The sequence below is a fragment of the Hibiscus syriacus genome, unplaced genomic scaffold, assembly GCF_006381635.1.
Source record: "Hibiscus syriacus cultivar Baekdansim isolate YM2019G1 unplaced genomic scaffold, ASM638163v2 tig00116996_pilon, whole genome shotgun sequence".
In the NCBI taxonomy this organism is placed as follows: domain Eukaryota; kingdom Viridiplantae; phylum Streptophyta; class Magnoliopsida; order Malvales; family Malvaceae; genus Hibiscus; species Hibiscus syriacus.
In genome coordinates, this window is record NW_024063512.1 from 3,536,638 (window position 1) to 3,557,800 (window position 21,163).

Consider the following 21,163-nt stretch of genomic DNA (forward strand, 5'->3'; position numbering starts at 1 on the left):
TGCCATACCACGTTCACTAAGATGAGCAAGGCGCATATGCCACAATTTTGTCGTATCATCACACGACTCAACAGAGTGAACTCCACCTGCAACGGTACTCCCTAACAATCTGTAAATATTCCCTGCAGTCATCTTGCCTTTCATCACAGTCAATGCTTCTTTAACAATCCGAATGGTTTCCCTATCCTCGTCAGCCTTAGGGATAAAACCATTCTTGTGCAAAGTGCCCAAGGAAATCAAATTCTTCTTCAAGTCTGGGATATGTCGAACACCACTCAACGTCCGAACGGAGCCATCGTGCATCTTAATTCTGACATCACCAATACCAACAATATTGCAACATCGATCATCACCCAAATAAACCGAACCAGAATTAACCGGCCTGTATGTCGAAAACCATTCCCTATTTGGCGTGATGTGATAAGAACATCCAGAATCAAGAATCCAAGCATCCGTCAATTGTGTCGTTGAAATAGAAAGCATATCACCCTCACTGCAATCAGAATTATCATCCTCGACCACGTTCACAGACTTGGATGAGCCATCACGCTTCTCATCTGTCTGCTTTTTCAACTTCGGACAGTCTCGCTTCATATGTCCCGCCTCCTTGCACTTGTAACAGTGAATCGTCTTCTTATCCCTGGATTTGGATCTGGAATTCCGCTTCCCGGACCCTGCCTTCTCTGGCTTCCGTCCACGATCTCGATTACCCTTGACATATAAGCTATCGGCTTGAGAGCTTTCCCCTGCATTCTGCTTCCGCTGGTTGTGAGCCAACAAGGCTGCAGTAATCTCCTCAACATTGATAGTCTCTTTCCCATATGTAAGAGTAGTCACCATGTGTTCGTAAGAGGGAGGCAACGAACACAACAGTATCATCGCTCTGTCTTCATCCTCAATTTTCACATCAAGCCGAGCCAGATCAGAAACGATTTGATTGAAGACATTCACGTGTTGTGCCAAATCGTGATCGTCCTGTATCTTCAGCCCATACAGCCGCTGCTTCAGATACAGTTTTGTCGTTAAGGATTTGGACATAAACTGACTTTCCAACTTCCTCCAAATTTCGTCTGGAGACGATAGATGCATGACGTGATACATGACCTCGTCCGCCAAGCATAATCGTATGGTTCCTGCCGCTCGCTGCTGCAATTCTTCCCAATCTTCCTCATCCATTGACGCCGGCTTTGTAGATCGCAAAGCCTTCAAGATCCCTTGCTGCGCCAATAGATCCTTCACCCTCGTTTGTCATAATCCGAAGTTACCCTGACCATCGAATTTCGCGACTTCGAATTTTGCTCCTGACATCTGATACCAATTGTTGACGAAAACGGGTAAAGAAAACAAAAGAACACGAGAATTTTATGAGGTTCGGCAATGTGCTTACGTCCTCGGTGCCTAGGCGGCGCTAGAAGTTTTTATTCAATGATATTTTAGGTCTAGGTTACATCTCTATTTATAATAGAAAACCCTGGTACATAATTACAAAATTAACCCTGTACCGTACCGCGAGGGCTACGCCCCCGCACCCCCAACCCACATAATTCGTAACCCCACAACGAGACTTTCTTTGTAAGGACAGTTGATGTTCGCTGCGTTCGCTTCGCTCACTCCGCTCCATCTCCTGTCCTCTTTACTGGTATATTATGAGCCATACCTAACAAGAAGCTTGAAAATTCTTTTTCATGGAGGGTCTTAATTTATAGAAATGATCATGTGCTTATGAATAAAGAATACTAATAGAATATTGTTGTTACCTACAACTTAAGTAGTTTAATTAGCTATGGTTTATCATCTATGATTCTGGGGAAAATAAGCTGGACATGTGCTCATAGGCATTGCAATTTATTGGAAATACATTTTATAATAACTCAATGATAGATGATGAAACACAGCAGACTTTTGAATTAATATAAAAAATGTGGGGCTTTTTCTTTCCCTGTGTGAGGAGGAGAATGAAAGTGCTTTCACAACATCCCTAAACAACAACAATAATGTCCTAAGTGGCCTGCATATTCTGCTATGTAAGATATTACCCAACAAAACTATTAAGCTTAAATCATGAACAAATCAAACCTAAGGCAACCAATATACTAATTAATACATTTAATAATAACAATTAAGGCAGCAATCGAAGATAATGGGCAGGCACTTTAATTTGATTATTGTAGAGGAAATCAACAAAGATGAATCTCATTGAGGTGACGATGGAGCTGGTATCAAATCAGGGACGGACGTATGATTTTATGTTAGGGGGGCGAACCTATAAAATTCTAAGGGATGAAAACAGGTTTTCAATATGAACTAAAAAATATATCTAAAATATATAAAACTTTGAAATTTTCAGGAACGACCGTTCCATCCGTCTTTCGGTCCATCCTGTATCAATAGACTTGACTTTATGTTTTCCCACCTAAATATCAACAACAGTGCTATTACAAGTACTCTACTAGGGTTTGGAAATTTGACCCACTGATTTCGAAGAACACACAAATGAAAAATCCTATATTATATTTAAATAACTGTTACTGTGGGACTTAATGCTTTGCACCTGCTCTGGCCATGGTCGTGAAACTTTGAAGTTTATCATGTTGCTCAATCATTTAAAATTCGAACATAGTATAATGCCATAAATTCAAAGTTAATAATCAATTTTGAAAGACAAATATTAAAATGGATCTCAATCGTAATGTAAAATAAGATAAAAGTTTAACGAGTCAGGTAAATTAGGAGGCGAATCCAAAGTCTAGCCTGTTCCAACCCAAAGCCGAACTAATCTTCCTTTTGGTCCTAATTTTTTTTAAAAAAAAAAAAGGAATGGTGATGAGTAAGGATAAAGGCAGACCACAGTAATAACAAAGAATATAACAATAAATTAGGATTTTCAGTATTAATTCAGTATAGGATCTGAGAATTTTAGACCACAAGTTAGGTACAAAGAATGTTTAAAAGGGTTAAGCCATATGGCACTTGATAAATCCTTGTGGTCTGATCATCAGTTCCCTGTCAATTCCATTCATTTATTTTCTCACATGGCCGCATATCACTTTGTGGGAACTTGTAATCTCTTCACACATTTCATGAATTCTTAATTGCCAATCTCAGTCTTAAAGGTTTCCTATGGATGATTCAAAGACTAATCTTTCGTGATATGTCTTTACTTAAAGAGATAAGCTTGTCTGCTACAGTATTAAAAAGGTGAGACAAGCGTTCATGGTACCTTCTTTTCCTGCATATTATTATAATCCAAAGTTGAGGAGCAGGTACAAATTTAATAATGGTAGATTTTTAAAGAAACGGTTCATGCTCAAAGTGTATCATTTCATTCCAGTAGAAAGGAAAGATTTCATTTACAGAGTATCCCATAAAACTTAACTATCAAACAAGGAAAGTAGTTTTCATTTGCATAGACTTGGACTCGTTATATGATACGGTTACAGACATTTCAAGCAGGCCTAGACCCTTTTGGACAATATCCAGGCTGTCACAAACCTTACTTTGGAAACCAACTCTTTTATACATAAACCAGAGGTTTTAAGTTAAATCTAAGGTTGCTCAGTAAGCTTAGCTGGTCGCTTTGCAGCAAAACGATTCACTAATGCAAGCGCATTGCTAGTAACTTGAGCAACATGGACGACCCTACGCCTTAGTGCAACCTTGATGCTTCCATCCATGACTCTGCCTGCAAAGCCATCGAGGCAAGAATTCTCATCTGTTAGTGCAGCGCTGACCCATGTCTGCGCGTTGCTCATGTGAAACATGACTCCTGACCTACAGCACGTCCCATACGGCCGAGTTCCTTCACAGACTGGCTAAGTCGGTCCACACTATCACCCATGTTTTCTATACAGTCTTTAACTGCTTGACGCTCCCTAGGCTTGATACCCCTAACATGAGTCATCTTGGAAACATAAGCTGCAGCTGACTGAGCCCTGGATAGGCTCACTGATAAGGCAGTCTGAGCAAGGTGTCGGTCGTTTTTCCGAATCGCCTTGGCGTAACCTGACAGGCATTGGACGCATAACGCAGGATAGCTTGTGGTTTTGCAGGATGCAACGATGTAGTCCGTTGGACTTGAAGTTGTCGTGGAAGCAGATGAAGCTATGCCAGGCATGTAAAGTAGAAAGAAGAAAACTAGCACAAAAATACCTAGTCTTTCCATGTCTTTAAAGAAGGAGAAAAACTGAAATGTTGATGAAATGAATGGAGAATCGGAGTTTAACTATTTATAGAGAAGTCAAAAGGTTGGATTAAATAATGTGTTTTTGCATTCCTTCTTTTGAACTGATTTGATCCTTCTCCTTTTGCGGTGATTGTTTATTGTTTTCCCATCTGGTAGGTGACAAGGCATTGTTGGCCAAATCTTCTTTTCTTTTGCTTTTGAAAGCACACTGCAATTAAGATGAATATGTTTGGGACAGAAGCACGATAGCACGAGATTCGGCAATCAAGCATCAGTGGGGGTTCAAATGTAGTGGTCAAAGCATTAGCCATCTAACAAAAAAGGAGCAGTGATCATCCAAATATTTTAGACATGTAAAAACAATTCAAACTCAGCCCTTCCTTTTTTTTACATGCAATTCAAGTAGCATATACCTCTGATCTTTGTCAGCCAGTGAGCTTTGATGTCAGTCAAAATCAAAATTTTCAACTCTATTCAACGTTAAAATTTCAATTCTATTTGACTTAATTTGACTCGATTTAAAAAAAATCAATTACGAGTCGAATTATAAAATAAAACTAGAAAAAATTGTACAAACAAAATGATCTCAATAATTAAGGGATTTATTGTTATCTCTTAAAGTCTTGGGTTCGAGCATTACATATGTAGAGACATGAATGTTTATTGTCAAATTGAAAGTCTTTGTATAGATACTATATTGTATTCACCTCAAATTATCAATAACAAAAAAAAAATCAATAATTTAAAATTTTTAGTAATCAATAGATTGATTTTCAAGTTTAAGTCGAATCTCTCACATCTGCATAATATATGTATATCATATATGATTATAAAAATTTATTTAAATTAGAATAAAAATATATAATACAGTAAAATTATCAACTCAAATAACTCATAATTTTTTAATTCGACTTGATTTGATCCAATTCTCACCCTAATGATGGGCAACACTGAAGAGATGTGATCAGCTAATCAGCCTCTAGACTCCAGCAAGTTTGAATAGCTTAATGGGCTTCATCAAAAGGTTCATTTCAAATAATGTAAACTATAACTCTACCTAGGAACTTCCCTTCCCTGCCACTAATCCAAAGCTCTAATCTAAAATCTCAATTACTACCCTGCTGCGTTTGAAATGATGTCAGCAAGCAGCCAAAACTATTTTTTTTATACATCTAGGGTCAATAAAATGTGATATCTGTTCAAATACTCTTAATCAATTGACAATAAACGTCTACCCTTATCGGTGTTTAAATTCGTGACCTCTAAAAAAATAATGAATCATTTAACTACTAAAGTTGAGCTCTAGAAAGAATAATAAATCAATTAATAAATAAGATTAATTGATTCGTGCGGTAACTCAAAACTAAAACCTTGTGATAATATATGTTCGGTTAGGCCATAAAAAGGAAATGACCCATCTTCTATTCCCACCAATCACCACCACCTTTGTGCAGAAACAATGCTTATATTATGCTGCCATCCATCATACTCAACAGTTGAGCTGTCTAAGCTCATCCATCACTCTTCATTATCACAAGATACTCTAAGCAAAAACTTTAAAATATATATCGAGAGTATATTCTATTATTTTAAATAATTAATTTAATATTACATTAATATATATAGACCAATGATTAAATTTTATTAAACATGTTATGTTTATTGTTTTATTAAGAAAACACTTTAAATACAACTAAGAGATAATAAATAAAAGAAATTGAATAATGATGTATTATTATATCGTTAGATTGAGATTGAAGAAGATTAAGAGTTAAATAATATTCGATAAATTGAAGAATTATTTTTTTTAAAAAAAGAGAAAAATACTCTTAAATTTAATTTGAAATTGAATGAATTAAAGAGATAGATGAAAGAAGGGATAGGAAATTAAAAAAAAATTAATGACCCTTTTAGTCAGCTCTGTTAATTATGAATCAAATTCTTCCATCAAAGAGAAACTTACAGGTAGAGACCAAGACAAAAGTTTTTAGCATGAGGTGTGACCTTAAAGTTGTGTTAAGAGTTTAAGAATGTAAAATTAGAAAATTATAGGAATATGAAATTAGATTATCAATAAAAATACGAAAGATATTTAAATTTTATAAAAATTTGAAGTTTTCAAAAAATACATCAGCACCTTCCAATACTCTTCGATCATCCCTACTTACACGACGAATCCAGTAAAATCAGAACTTTTCTTCATCCCTGAAAAAATCCCCGAATTTCCACCCTACCGAACCCATCTTTCTTAGACTTATTATTCATTATACCTATGAAGCTGTCTTGTAACACAAAAAGGGGCAGTGTTGTTCAATCAAGAATTTCTATCTTTTGAATGTCCAGTCATTAACACCACTAGTTGTGGGGCTCACATCCTTAATCCAAGCCCCAACTTGTACTAATCTACACCAAATCCCCTTCCCTTTTCTCTATAAAAGTTGAGCTTAGATCAACATCTTGGACATTTTTGCGTCGTCGGCCTTCCCTATATATAAACCTAAGGGTAAATTATGTGATTACTATCTAAACTATCAATTTAATCTATTTTAGTACCTAAATTTTTTATTTTTCAAAATCATACTTAATGTTTAATTTTTGTTTCATTTTAGTACATGTTCTTAAAAACTTAACATGATTAGTGCCTAAACTATCAGTTTTGGTCCATTTTAGTACCTAAAATTTCAAAAAAAAATTAACTAAAGTATGGCTTAGGTACTAAACGTGTTCTGGTACCTAAAATTTCAATTTTTTCAAAACTTAAGTTTTTGGTACTAAAATGAAACAAAAATGAAACTTTAGTTATGATTTTGAAAAATTAAAAGTGTAGGTACTAAAACGAATCAAAATTGACAATTTAATTACTAAACGCATAGTTTACGCTAAACCTAATTGTTTGCTTCCTAATTTTTCCTCCTTCTTTGTTTAATTATCTCCTCAACGACGACTGCCATGGTAATAATCTATGTGATTGGACGATTTTATTAAACTTAAAATATATATAAGTTTAGTGATACTTTTAGTCTCAATTTTTTTCAAATAAAAAATTTATCTCCTAAAAATGTTTTTGCATCTATTTTTGCTCTTAAACTTTTATTTTTTGCTTAATTGAATCGATTAACAAAAAATAACAAATAATTTTTTATTTTTCATATTTTTCTTATAATTTTTAATAATTTAAAAATATATTATTTTATATAGTTTTTTAAATAATCTATAATCTTTTAAAAAAACAAAGTAATTAACAAAGTAATCTATATATATATATATATATATATATATATATATATATATATATATATATATATATATATATATTAATATATATCATGGTATACATATATTAAGAGCTGACTCTAGAAAAAGTCAGAGTTTAACCGAATAAAGATTTATTAAATATTCAATATAAAATTTAAATAAATTATTTAATTTAATAAATATTTAAATTTTAAGGAAACCAAAATATCATTAGACAAAAAAATTGAATTCCTTCCGCCTCTGTGGTTCCATCTTGCATATACCTGAGGGTATTTAAATCTTTTAAACTAAAAATACGTTACTGTAATAATAACTATTTACTTAAATAATTATATTTTCAATATATATATTAAAAATTAGTTACCATTTGAAAATTACTTTTAACTCAAAATAATTATAAAATATATTATCTATCAACTTTTTATTACGAATTAAATGATACAAAGTCAATAAATAAAATAAAAATAAAAAAAAAATATTACAAATAAATATGAAAGATAATTTATTTCAAGCTTTAAATAATGAATCGTCCATCTTTTCTTTAAAAAGAAAAGGAAAGCTGCAATTCAAAATTTTGATGATGCACTAATTGAATTTGATGAATTCATCATCCGAATATAATCATCAATGAAAAGCTTGTTATTGGGCAGAATTAACTATTTGGCCGACAATATATTCTGAAATTTAGTTGTGTTTTGATAAAGTGAATAATTATATTCACTTTATGTAATAAAAATATATGTTTTGTATGAGAATTTAAGTTATAAAAAAATCAATATTATATATGATATAATATTTTAAATTAGAAACCAAATTTGTATATGTTCACTTATATGTTGTGACAGTAATGATGTCAATAATTGATAATGCAAAAATCATGTCTCACATTAATGAGATATTAATCTTGTGAATTCGAGTAATAGAAGACATATACACGTACATGTGATTTGTAACTACCTAAATTTTTGAGGTAACATTTGAATGTTAATTTATGGAGGGATTAATTAGTAAGTGTGATTAGATTCATTAGAAAAAACTTGAGCTTATTCAAGTAAGAATTGTGACAAATTGAGCATAGAAAGAGACGACCTTTGAACTTAGGAAGAAAGATGAAGGATTAAAGATGAGATTTACCCATTGTTAAATAATAAGGCTGAAATCTCATTCATTTTCTCATGTTTGGATGTGTGAGAGAGGGGACAAAGGCTGATTAGTGATATCACTCTCTCCCTTCATCTTTTTCACCCATCTCTCCCTCTCATTTTCTTTCTTCCAAAAACCTTAGAGCTCTTGCATTCAAAACAGTTATCTTTTTTTTAGTTATTTTGAATCATTTAAGATTGAAGAAGGTGAGAATCATCGTCTATATTCCGTGAGCTTCAAGAAAATTTCACCGTCTTCTTCAAAAGATGGAGTGAAACTATTTGAAGGACTAAGCTTTGAAAGCTTCTTTAGACCATTTTAACTGTGATTGAACATATTCCAATGAATATTTGTGTTTACGTACAAAGCTTCATCTTGAACCTGATTTAAATTAGATCTGTTCAGACAATCTACTTGATGATCCCCTTACTAACACACTTCATAAGTCAGACGAGAAATTCTACAACTCAAATCAAGAGATGAACCAGAGGCAATAATATGGAGCAAATGTTTGCTTTAATTATTCATAATTGAAGAATGAGTATCCTTTACTTTTTAGTATCTCCCATAAGATGGAGAATGTTTCTATTTATAGTTGATTCTCTTTACATCCAATGATCTAGATCATCTACACCGACAAACTAAGATTAAAGCATTTCTTCACCATCTCGCTATAATCAAAAAGGAATATTTTGATATATTAAACCTATGATCTTGCTATAACAAACATCATAGACTCTTCAAAATTTCTTAGGGAAATGATTGAATCCCGCGTGAGTTTTTTTTTTTTAAAGAAATCACTATTTCATTCAAAATAGGAAATGTCTTAAATTACAATAAATATTTGTAATTATAATCGTAAATTAAGCATATAATTAGGATAATTTCTTATAATTATTGAAACAAATCTAGCAACTTAAGATTATAAGGACCATACAAGGAAAGATTACAATCTAACCAAGAAAACTCGAACAAAGATAGATACAAACAAATCTGATCGCATCGGCAAACGAACCATTAAAAGGGATTAAGCTACTGAAAGACCACCGACAAACCGCAAATCAAACTCGAGTGACATAAAAAGCTAGCCATGAACACATAAAGTGTATCCAAATTCAACAAGGGTCAAAAGTAGGGAAGATCAAAATAACAGATAATCACCATCTTGATCAGTCGTAAGATGTATGATCAACCCTTAGAAAAAAAAATAAGCGAAAAACGGCCAAGCGGCCGAAAACGTGCCAAAAGTCAGAAGAAAATGTACCATAAAAACAAAGAAAAATGTGACATACAAGTAGACTTATTGAAAATAAAACAAGAAAAATAAAAGACAATAAAAATAACGGCGCGATCGACAACTAATATTAAAGTTATGTTTGTCGTCGATCAACAAAAAAAAAAAGAAAAAAAAAAGATAAACGACTTACTAATGAGATAAAAGTAAGGGATAACTAGGTTAATCCCGCGTGAGAATTAAAATTGAAATCGTCCTTTAAAAGTTTAAAACGACCAAGGATTTTACTATGTAAAAGTGGAGCGAAGTAACAAAGAAAAGACAATAAAAAATAACGGCGATCGACAACTAATATTAAAGTTATGTTGTCGTCGATCAACAAAAAAAAAAGAAAAAAAAAAGATAAACGACTTACTAATGAGATAAAAGTAAGGGATAACTAGGTTTAATCCCGCGTGAGAATTAAAATTGAAATCGTCCTTTAAAAGTTTAAAACGACCAAGGATTTACTATGTAAAAGTGGAGCGAAGTAACAAAGAAAAATGAGGGTGGGAATTGGCGCGGGTGCCGCACACCCCAGTTCGAATGCTTGAGTGCCTTGTAGCACCTACAGGTCAATTCTCACACCTACATCTCGTTGAAACCGGGTTTAGTCTTTTCTTAAAGAAAATTCTTAACCATAAAAACACTTGTAAAACACATGAAAACGTGGATCAAGAATACAGAACTTACTTCCCTTTTAAAAAAATGGGTCAAGAATAGCCGGCACATGAAAACGTGGTGATGACGAAATGGATGGTGGAATGGTATTTAAAGAGTGCAATAGGGAGAGTGGGCTTTTGTAGGAAAATGGGAAGATTTTTTTTCCGGAGAAATGCTTAAATATAGCCATTGTCTTTGGGTCACCCATCATCCCATCTTTCACACACGAACACCCCGTTTTAGTTCCAACGTCGCTTTCTTAAACCAATGGTGGTACCTGAGATCTCCTTCCATCTCTGTAAATTCTGAATTATGTTCATATTTACATATATTAACTTGGTTAAACCACATAATCTCCATTTTTTAAATTTATAATATTTCAGCCTTGAAAGCTGCTCGAGCATTTTATATAAAGGGGTGTGTCGTGTGGGGCTTATGGGGCTTTACGGGTATAGATAGAGTTGGTGAGCTTCATTACATTTTAGTTTGTGTCTAGTGCGACTAAGCTATGGGTAGGAAGCCTTGCTGTGACAAACTGGGAGTGAAAAAGGGACCGTGGACAGCTGAGGAAGACAAGAAACTCATCAACTTTATTCTCACCAATGGCCAGTGTTGCTGGCGTGCTGTTCCTAAGCTTGCTGGCCTCCGCCGCTGTGGCAAGAGTGCCGGCTTCGGTGGACTAATTATCTTCGGCCTGATTTGAAGAGGGGCCTTCTTTCTGAGGATGAAGAACAGTTGGTTATTGATCTTCATTCCCGTCTTGGCAATAGGTTTAATCACTCTCTTATCTGTGTTATTCTATCATGATGTGATTGCTTGGAGCAGTTCAACTGATAAATCATTTGATTTGTTTAATTTCTTTTGTTTCTGATGAGATAGATATATCTAATCATCTCGTTTTCCAGTTAAAGCATCTGAAAATCTGACCCTTAAAATCAAACTTAATAATGGCAGGTGGTCGAAGATTGCAGCCATGTTGCCAGGCAGAACAGACAATGAGATCAAGAACCACTGGAACACCCACATAAAGAAAAAGCTTCTAAAAATGGAATCGACCCAGTTACTCATGAACCTTTAAACAAAGAATCCAAGCCTGAAGAGAGTTCTCCACATGCTGAAAATTCTGCAGATAATATATCACAGAAAATGATGGCAAAATCACCAACACTCATCAGAGGATCATAATTCCAGCACTACACAAACCAACTGTGAATTTTTCCACCACCGATGACTCCACTTGTTAGACAGCATTTGCAACGACGAAACCTTATGACAAGCTTATGGCTCGATGAAACCTGCCCTGGTTGATGCTTCATGGAACGGTGCCACACCAGCAACAGAAACTTGTTATAGTAATGAGACAAGCACAAGCTTACCATCCTGGGAGGACAACATCGCATGGTTGCTGGATTGTCAAGATTTTGGGATCCATGAATTTGGGTTCGATTGCCTAAACGACAATGAATTAAACACGATGAACACGTTAGCAAAACAGTAGTCTGATGATCATGCCCCCATAGTTGAATTTGTGAGTAAAAATCAATCAAAATACCAAAAGTTTTATGTATGTAGTTGTTTTTAGGTCATCAATGTTGATATTTAATGTTCTCCCTGTATTATAGTTCCAGAATATTGTTGGAAGGTCCAAGGTAAACCTCGCTTCTTCAGAGGCTTCTTACCTACCACTTCAAAAGTGATACCAACCCTCGTATCCTCAGATGTGATATTCCTTGGTGCCTTGCAAATATTGTAATCTTTTCATCTGTTCTAGACAAGGAAACAATCATCATTCACCGAATAAAATTATTGAAAAGAAAGAGAGAGAATATAGGGACAAGATGGGCATGATAAAAGTGCTTGTGAACGTGCAACTTTTACGCATTATTTATTAGGGATTTGTAGGGTGGAGATAATAATAAGAGTGAAATTTAGATGAATATATTATATATATATATGAGGTAAATATAATATGATTTGATTTTGTTAACTTTTATGAATAAGAGAAATATCAACTTTTATATATATATATATATATATATATATATATAATATATATATATATATATATATATATATATATATATATATATATATATATATAGATCATAAAGATATAAATATATGAAACTTTATGTATCAAATAATATGATGTATATTTCAGAATTCGACATGTTTCATCAATATAATGTTTACTAAAACTTTAAAGTACAGTCCTACAAAACTCAGGCATGCAGTAGAGATTGTAGACATCCGTTTTTGTCCGGGTCTACAAAAATATTATTATATTTATTATTATTATTATTATTATTTATTTTTATTTTTGCAGGCCCCACACTCAACCATCACGATTCACCTTGATTTAGTGAGATTCATAAAATAAACCAACGTATTTGAGTCCTATTAAAACACTAAAACCGAAGCAATTTGAGTCCAAGTAGGACTCTAAATCTGGGCTAAAAATCAGTTTCTTTAGATTATAAATAGACTCAAGCATCAAGAGGAAATGACAAAGAGAAAAACGTGGAACCAAAATCAGAGGAGAGAGGATAGACGCCACTATGAAACAGAAAAAATGAAAAAGAAAAGTTATTCTGGTCGTAGGATTGCTTGTGATCATCGGCTCTGATTGCTTTTCTTTTCTTAGATTCATCGCTCCTCCATTTTCTCATCTCCTCGTTTGTCGTTTTTAATTGAGCAATACTATAATGGGAGGGTCCTGCCTCATCATCATGATACTTTGAAAGTTGTTGTTGCTCAATACAATGCTAGCCAGCTCATCACTCAGAGAGAGAATGTTAGTAAGGAAATTCGGAAGATTTTGACCGAGATGGCATCTAACTTCAATATTCAACTTGATGATGTGTACATTACAAGTCTGATTTTCGGGAGGAATGCACTACTGCAATTGAGGCTAAACAAATGGCTTTTGCTTTTTAACTTGTTTGTTCAAATCATAATAAGCCCATGTGAAGTAAGCCATGGTTTATTCTTTTTTTTTTGTTATTTTATTACTTTTAAAATCTTAAAATTATTATTATTATTATTTTATTTTATTTTTTCCTTTGATTCATTTAATATTTATTTATTATTTCTTATATAATATTTTTGACTTTTTAAGGGTATGTTTTCCAATCGATTAGAGGTAAGTAGTTCGAATCGAATACTTTTTAATTTTAATTTTAATTTTAATTTGAAATTTTCGCAACTAAGGCAACCGACAAATTAATTGGTACCGAAAGGGCGGTTCAAGGGTGCTAATCCTTCATTGACCGTAATCGACTCCCGAACCTGACACATTTCTGGTACAACGAGATCAGGTAAGATGGGGTCCGATATACCTAATATCGCTTTAAAATGATCGATGACGACTCTAGCCCCACTCAATTCAAGTCGAAGCCCAATTCCGGGCCCACCCGAAAGAAGGTTCCGATAGCTTGGCAACTCCGCTGGGGACCGGTAAGTGAGTTAGGCCGAAATTAATTTTCAGTTATCTTTTTATGCGAAAATTGTAAATTTAAATTTATTCGATTCCAATTATTTATCTTTGAGCATTTTCAAATAAATAGTTGTACTGATGTTTTAATGATTTCAGATTCTTCAAAAATTTCATCTCAGGCTCTATACCCGAGCTTCGAACCCTTTTAAGTGGGGGTGAAAGCGACGCCTTCGTGGGGAATTTTTCTCCGTATGGGCCTAGCAAGTAACCTTCGAGATTCATATACCTTATGTTTTCGTATGAATTTATTCTCCGTATGGGCATAAGGGAATGTATCATCTCGAGTTTAACTTAGTCAACATGAGCTTGTAATGGGCTTAGGACTAATGGTTTGGCAAGCCCAGGGGCACCAGCAAGGAGAACTCGGGTACATTTTAGAACCTAAACCGGAGAGTACAAGAAGAGCTCACCCCAAAACCTCATTCCAAACCCTAGGCTACTTTGTTTCCTACTTTACTTTCTGTTCAAAGCATGCGAACTAGACAAATATATGGTTAGGATTTGTTTGAAATTAGCATACGGGATAGAGATCATGTCCGGGTAGGAATACTAAGCATGCGGGATAGATATCATGTGGGGTAGGATTTTTTCATTTTTATTATTGTTTTGTTTACCTCACTAACTCTTTTTTATTTTGTTCTCTTCTATTTTGTTTTCATCATTCGCATCATTTAAAAGAGGTGTAATCCACCAAAACGTGTTTGTTAAACATTAATAATATGCATTAATGGACAAAGGGTTATAATACAAGAGATGAAAAGCTCAGAAGTCCAGTCTTGGTCAAAGAATACTCAAAGACAAAGGTGCAGGGGCAAGACGAGAAAAAATTATTAACAGTAGATAAACTTCGGATGGAGGGATACAATGGTGCTTTCTAGGAACAAGATCAACAGAGAGTGGAAGTCAGAGATGCATTTATTCGAGATTTTTTGGAATAAGCAGTTCGTCACTTGCACAGTCAAGCCAAATGAGCCGGAATGGTTCGACAGACGAAAGACGAACCAACTTGTCAGAGGTTGTTCAGGATTTATACTATCAAAATGTTTTTTGTCTCTTCAGACGTAACATTTTTATTCCCAATGAGGATTATTTATAATAACAGACGCATTTTCGGATCAATGCCTCGAACATTTCATGCATTTGCATTTACATTTCTTTTTAAGCATTTTTAAACATGAAATTAAGTCATGGAGGATTCGATGGAGTAGTCCTAATCACGTGACACCACATGGAAGCGAGATTTTAACAATTAAAAAAACTGAAATCAATACAGTGAGAGCCTGATCAGTTGATTGTAGGACAAAGCCTGCCAGGATGATCTGAGAACAGAATCCCCAAATCTTAAGAGCTACGATGTTAAATCTGTGTGCAGTTACCACATAGGAAGCTTCAGACACTCCTCAAAGAACTATAAGGCACCGAAGCGCAAGATCTAAAACCTGATGGATTCAGGGGCATGGACAACCGAAGAATGAGGCATTGCATATACCATTTGCACTTAGAGCATTGTTTTGTTTGAACACGTCTTTGATCTTTCATGTTTGCTTAATCTTCTAAACGATTGAATTTGTGCTACCTTCTAAGGTGAAATAATTGAACAAATTTTAATCTTTAGTTCTTCTAATATTAAATGAATTAAGGATTCTTTTAATTCTTCAAGAATTATAGATTTTTGACATATGACAATATTAGACCTTTCTTATCCTATCTTAAATCCCAAAATAAAATACCTTGATTCTTTACCCAAAATAATTCATGAACATTACCACAAGACCATATTTTGACATTATCACCATTTGAAACTTTTAAACCTTTCTTTGAGTCAATAAAGTCACACAGTTGTCCTTTTAGACTCAAAATTGACTTTTTTATACCACTAAGACCTAAGGCATTGAGTTGTTCATTTGAACATGAGACTTCTTCTAACTCGGGGCATTTCGTAAGGAGCCTGAACATTAAAACATGTCGAGACCAAGAAGTAGAAAGAAGAATTCATTTGAAATAATTCTATAATGCATTAATTATAATGTTTTCATGTAAATGAAATTAATCCTGAAAATCTATCCCCCTGGGGATACATTTTCTGTGAAAACTTCCATGTACGAAATGATGAACGACTTATTTCTTTATCCTTCACAACAGGAGAAAATAAATATCCCTCGTGTCCCCTTTTGAGCCTATAGTGTTTTTTTCTGATTCAACCCTAACCAAGGATCACCCTCCACATTGGGGGGCAAGGTGGAAGAAATCTGCTCACATGAGTGAAGACATCAATCTAAAGGAGATACTAAATTCCAAGTGCGAAGATCTAATCAAGAACAAAAATAGAAGAAGAAAAAAGAGAAAAAAAAGAGAAAAAAACAAAAAACAAAAAACAAAAAACAAATGAAAAAACAAATGAAAAATAAAGAAAAAAAAAAAGACGCTATGCAAAGATTCTCTCGATTCAAATGACGCATCGAGATTCAAATTATGAGATTGATCAAGCACAATCATTCCAGAATCACTTCACTTGAAGTTCATGTAGCATCCAGAGAAAACAAGAGAAAACATGAGCAGATCAAATTGAGCAAGACATGATTGAAGGCATCAAAATGAATTGATCCTTGGTTCATACCCTGAAACACTTGTTTGGGCTATTTATCTTTTTCTTTCATAACCATGAACCATGGTCTACGTTACGTGCCTTAAAAGTCCCTTCTAATCATACAGGATTCTGAACAGAAGAGATTATCTTCAGATTTCATCCCACCCATCAGGATTAATCTTTATTTGTAAAAAGTTTTCTAAAATCTTTAATGCATAATAGAGAAAAAAACAAAGGGGTTCAGACGTAGATTCTGATTACGTCTTGAAACCAAAGGAAGATTCGAGTTGAAAACCTAAAAAGGCAGCTCGAATATTCAAATTCCTTAATAAGGCATCGCACAATCTGAGTGTGACCATGAAAGTTGGGAGTCGGAGAACACTTCCAGTAAAGGAGCATGCGAGCTACCCATAAAACCATTGAGAATCAAATAAACAAAAATGTCAAACATTTGACCAACACAATAACCTGAGATTTTTTTCCTTGTTCAACATTTTCAAGATAGCTTTGATCTTGGCACTTGTCAAATAGCTATAATTTATTGAAGGGTTAACAATGTAATTAATTCTTTGATATCCAATGAACTCTAGTTTATGATTTGTCTTAATTGTAAGACCGTGAAAGGGGCAATAGTTTCAAACTTTTGATTAAATATTTTTCAAACTCTTTAATTGATATTTTCAGAACTTTGAAAATAAAAGAGAAAAAAAACATTTTTTTCAAACAAGACAATCTCTCTGGAGTGGATCTTGGTAAATGACATATGGCTCTCATACACAAAACTCATACTTGAATCAATGTTGAAGCAAGAAATGAGGAACAATAGGGCATCTTTGAAGATTCATATCGAATATTGGGGCATCTTGGGGATTTAACATCCTGAGCGAATTATCAGATCTTCTGAAGGCCTTTCCTGCATATGCAGGAACAAGCAAACAAAGAATGAGGCTTCATCTAGGAGATAAAAAAGAATTAATTCATGGTACATGCATCTTGGACATCATTTTATCATTTTTAGCATATATAATTTTTGTAACTTTTTGAGTCAAGTGTCAACTTCAAGACGAAATATACTCGATTCGAAATCACATTCAAAAGTTTATGGTGGTTTCTCGACCTCACAGCGAAAGCGACACAATTTGTTTGAAATTGAATTTCAACTCCACGGAGGACATCCAACTCAAAACCAACTTTCTCAAGCTTAGATTTCAACTCCACGAAGGATATTCAAGTCAAGGCTCAACTTCACAACGAATGGGCATCCACGATTTCAACTTCACAAAGAAGGATATCGTGCCCGATGAAGTGATATAGCGTCACAACAAACATGCCATCTACAGATTCGACTTCCTTAAGTCAACGATTAGAGCTTCTGAAAGGATTTCTTTAACATACAAAAACAAGCATTATCGATCGCCTTTGAGATTGTTCTCTCGAAACAAAGGGTCGTCGCTTGAGACTAATTTACTCAAAACAAAGTTTTGTCTCTCTTGAGACAGTTTATCATGAAATAAATTTTGTCTCTCTTGAGACAGTTTCCCTTGAAACAAATTTTGTCTCTCTTGAGACAGTTTCCCTTGAAACAAATCTTTGAATATTTTTTCCTTGAAACAAATTTCGTCTCCCTTGAAACAAATTTCGTCTCCCTTGAGACAGTTTCTTTTGGAACTAAGTTTTGTCTCTTTTGAGACAGTTTCTCTTGAAACAAATCTTATCTCTCTTGAGACAGTTTCCCTTGAAACAAAGTTTTCTCTTGAGACAGTTTCCCTTGAACAAAGTTTTCTCTCTGAGACAGTTTCTATTGAAACACCAACCTTTGAATATGTTTCTCTTGAAAGAAATTTTGCCTCCCTGGATACAGTTTATCTTGAAACACAAAAAAAAACCTTTGAAAATGTTTCTCTTGAAACAAAAAGACCTTCGAGTTCGACTACACACAGCTCGAATGCACATCATTTGCAACAAAGCTCAAGGCAAAAAGGGTTATTTGCCAACAAAAGACCTTTGAGTTCGATTGCACTCAGCTCAAAGGCACATCATTTGCAGTATAGGTCAAGGCAAGAAGGGTTATCTGCCAAAGACCTTCGAGTTTGATTCCATTTAGCTCGAGGGCGTATCAACCGCGTTGCATCAGTAAGGAACTACTTTCCAGTCAGAAGACCAAGGTCGATCAAGATTGGCAACAAAGGGTCATTTTCCGATTAACCCATGATTTCAACTTCACGAAGAAGGATATCGTACCCAATGGATCGACGTAGTGTCACAACAAACACTATCAAGTCTCAAATCAAAGAGAACCGGACAAAAACTGGTTGTCTTTTTCATTTTTGCCTTATTCTTGTTAATACAAAAATGTGTAAAGATGGGCAGCTGTAGACACCCGTTTTTGTCCGAGTCTACAAAAACATTTATTATATTTATTATTATTATTATTATTATTATTATTATTATTATTTTATTTTATTTTTGCAGGCCCCACACTCAACCATCATGATCAACAACCCTGATTTAGTGAGATTTAGAAAACAAACCAACGTATTTGAGTCCTATTGAAACACTAAATCGAAGCAATTTGAGTCCAAGTAAGACTCTAAATATGAGCTAAAAATAGGTTTCTTTAGACTATAAATAGACTCAAGCATCAAGTGGAAAGGACACAGAGAAAAACGTGGAACCAAAATCAAAGGAGGAGGATAGACGCCACTATGAAATAGAAAAAATGAAAAGGAAAAATTATTCTGGCCGTAGGATTGCTTGTGATCATCACCTCTGATTCTTTTCTTTTCTTAGATCCATCGCTCCTCCATTTTCTCATCTCCTCGTTTGTCCGTCTCTTTAATTGAGCAATACTACAATGAGAGGGTCCTGCCTTCAATCATTCATGATACTTTGAAAGCCGTTGTTGCTCAATACAATGCTAGCCAGCTCATCACTCTGAGAGAAAATGTTAGTAAGGAAATTCGAAAGATTTTGACCGAGATGGCAGCTAACTTCAATATTCAACTTGATGATGTGTACATTACAAGTCTGACTTTCGGGAAGGAATGCAGTGTTGCAATTGAGGCTAAACAAATGACTTTTGCTTTTTAACTTGTTTGTTCAAAACATAATAAGCCCACGTGAAGTAAGTCATGGGTTTATTCTTTCTTTCTTTTTTGTTTATTTTATTACTTTTAAAATCTTAAAAAAATTATTTTATTTTTCCTTTGATTCATTTAATATTCATTTATTATTTCTTATCTAATATTTTGACTTTTTAAGGGTACATTTTCCAATCAATTAGAGGTAAGTAGTTCGAATCGAATACTTTTAAATTTAAATTTTAAATTTTCGTAACTAAGGCAACTGGCAAATTAATTGGTACCGAAAGGGCTGTTCAAGGGTGTTAATCATTCCTTTACCGTAACCGACTCCTGAACCCGACACATTTATGGTACAACGCAGATCAGGTAAGATGGTGTCCGATCTACCTAATATCGCTTTAAAATGATCGGTGGTGACTCTAACCTCACTCAATTGAAGTCGAAGCCCAATTCTGGGCCCCACCGAAAGAAGGTTCCGACAGAGATCACAAAAATATTATCTCTCTAATAATTATTTTTCTCATAATTTTAAAATAAAATTTACCCTATATTTATAGAGTCAAATATTTGAACACCAAAAAAATTTATTTCATAAGAATTCTTCTCTAAATAAACTTAATCGTATGTCAAGTAATTTACAAGCACTAAAATACAACAAAATCAAATTTCATTACCAATTAGAATTTGAGTCAACATTATTGGCACAAATTCTATTAGAGAATTGGCCTTTAAGTATGCAACAACTTAAATTCTTACATAAATCAAATATACGTTGAAGATCATTGAATTGATTGAAAATTATTCTCTTATAATTTAAAAGACGTTATAGCAAAATGTCTCTTACATGTCCTAAATCTTGATAACGTAATCCACAATAAATTCTCTTGAAACTGAATAACTATTCATGATAATATCATCGTGATTCTCAAAACAAAGCTCTAACACCACTCGTAAGGAAGGGATACCAAAAAGCGTTGATTAAGATGAAATGGATCAAACATAAGAGACAAAATTTAACATGGCTAAGTTATGTTTGTCTCAACGTATGAGAGATACAATAATGGATTAATCCATTATAAAAATAGATTATAAAGAGTACAAATACATTAAATTTCTTGTATCTAGTAACTCGATATATATCTCACAATTTGGTGTAATCTAAAAACTTCGTATATTACCAAAATTATAATGTGCATCCCTACAAAATTCATCTTTACAACAAAGATCACAAAAAAGGATTACATTCTCTCTCATAGACATCTACATTTATAGAGCCAAATATATATCATATTCAATAATAATTCTTGTTTAAATAAACTTAATTACCAAATAAAATTCAATCACTAAAATTGTATCGAAATTGAACTTAATTACCGATTAGAATTAGAGTCAGTATATAATATTATTCGATCTATGTTATATGAAAATAAAGGCAAAAGAAGAGTGACTTTGTTGTAGTTTTTCCATTTTATGATTAAGG

General features: G+C 33.8%; 1 protein-coding gene and 1 pseudogene across 1 annotated transcript; one reads left to right on the forward strand and one right to left on the reverse strand.

Annotated features, from left to right (window-relative positions):
- Positions 1-3,373: 3,373 nt before the first annotated feature.
- On the reverse strand, positions 3,374-4,199 carry LOC120193504 (pectinesterase inhibitor 9-like). The gene is given in 2 exon segments (XM_039195987.1): positions 3,374-3,763; positions 3,766-4,199. Coding segments are annotated over 2 exon segments (615 nt in total). The 5' UTR covers positions 4,163-4,199; the 3' UTR covers positions 3,374-3,545.
- A 6,772-nt stretch (positions 4,200-10,971) lies between these two features.
- Positions 10,972-12,396, forward strand: LOC120193514 (annotated as a pseudogene).
- The last annotated feature ends 8,767 nt before the right edge of the window (positions 12,397-21,163 follow it).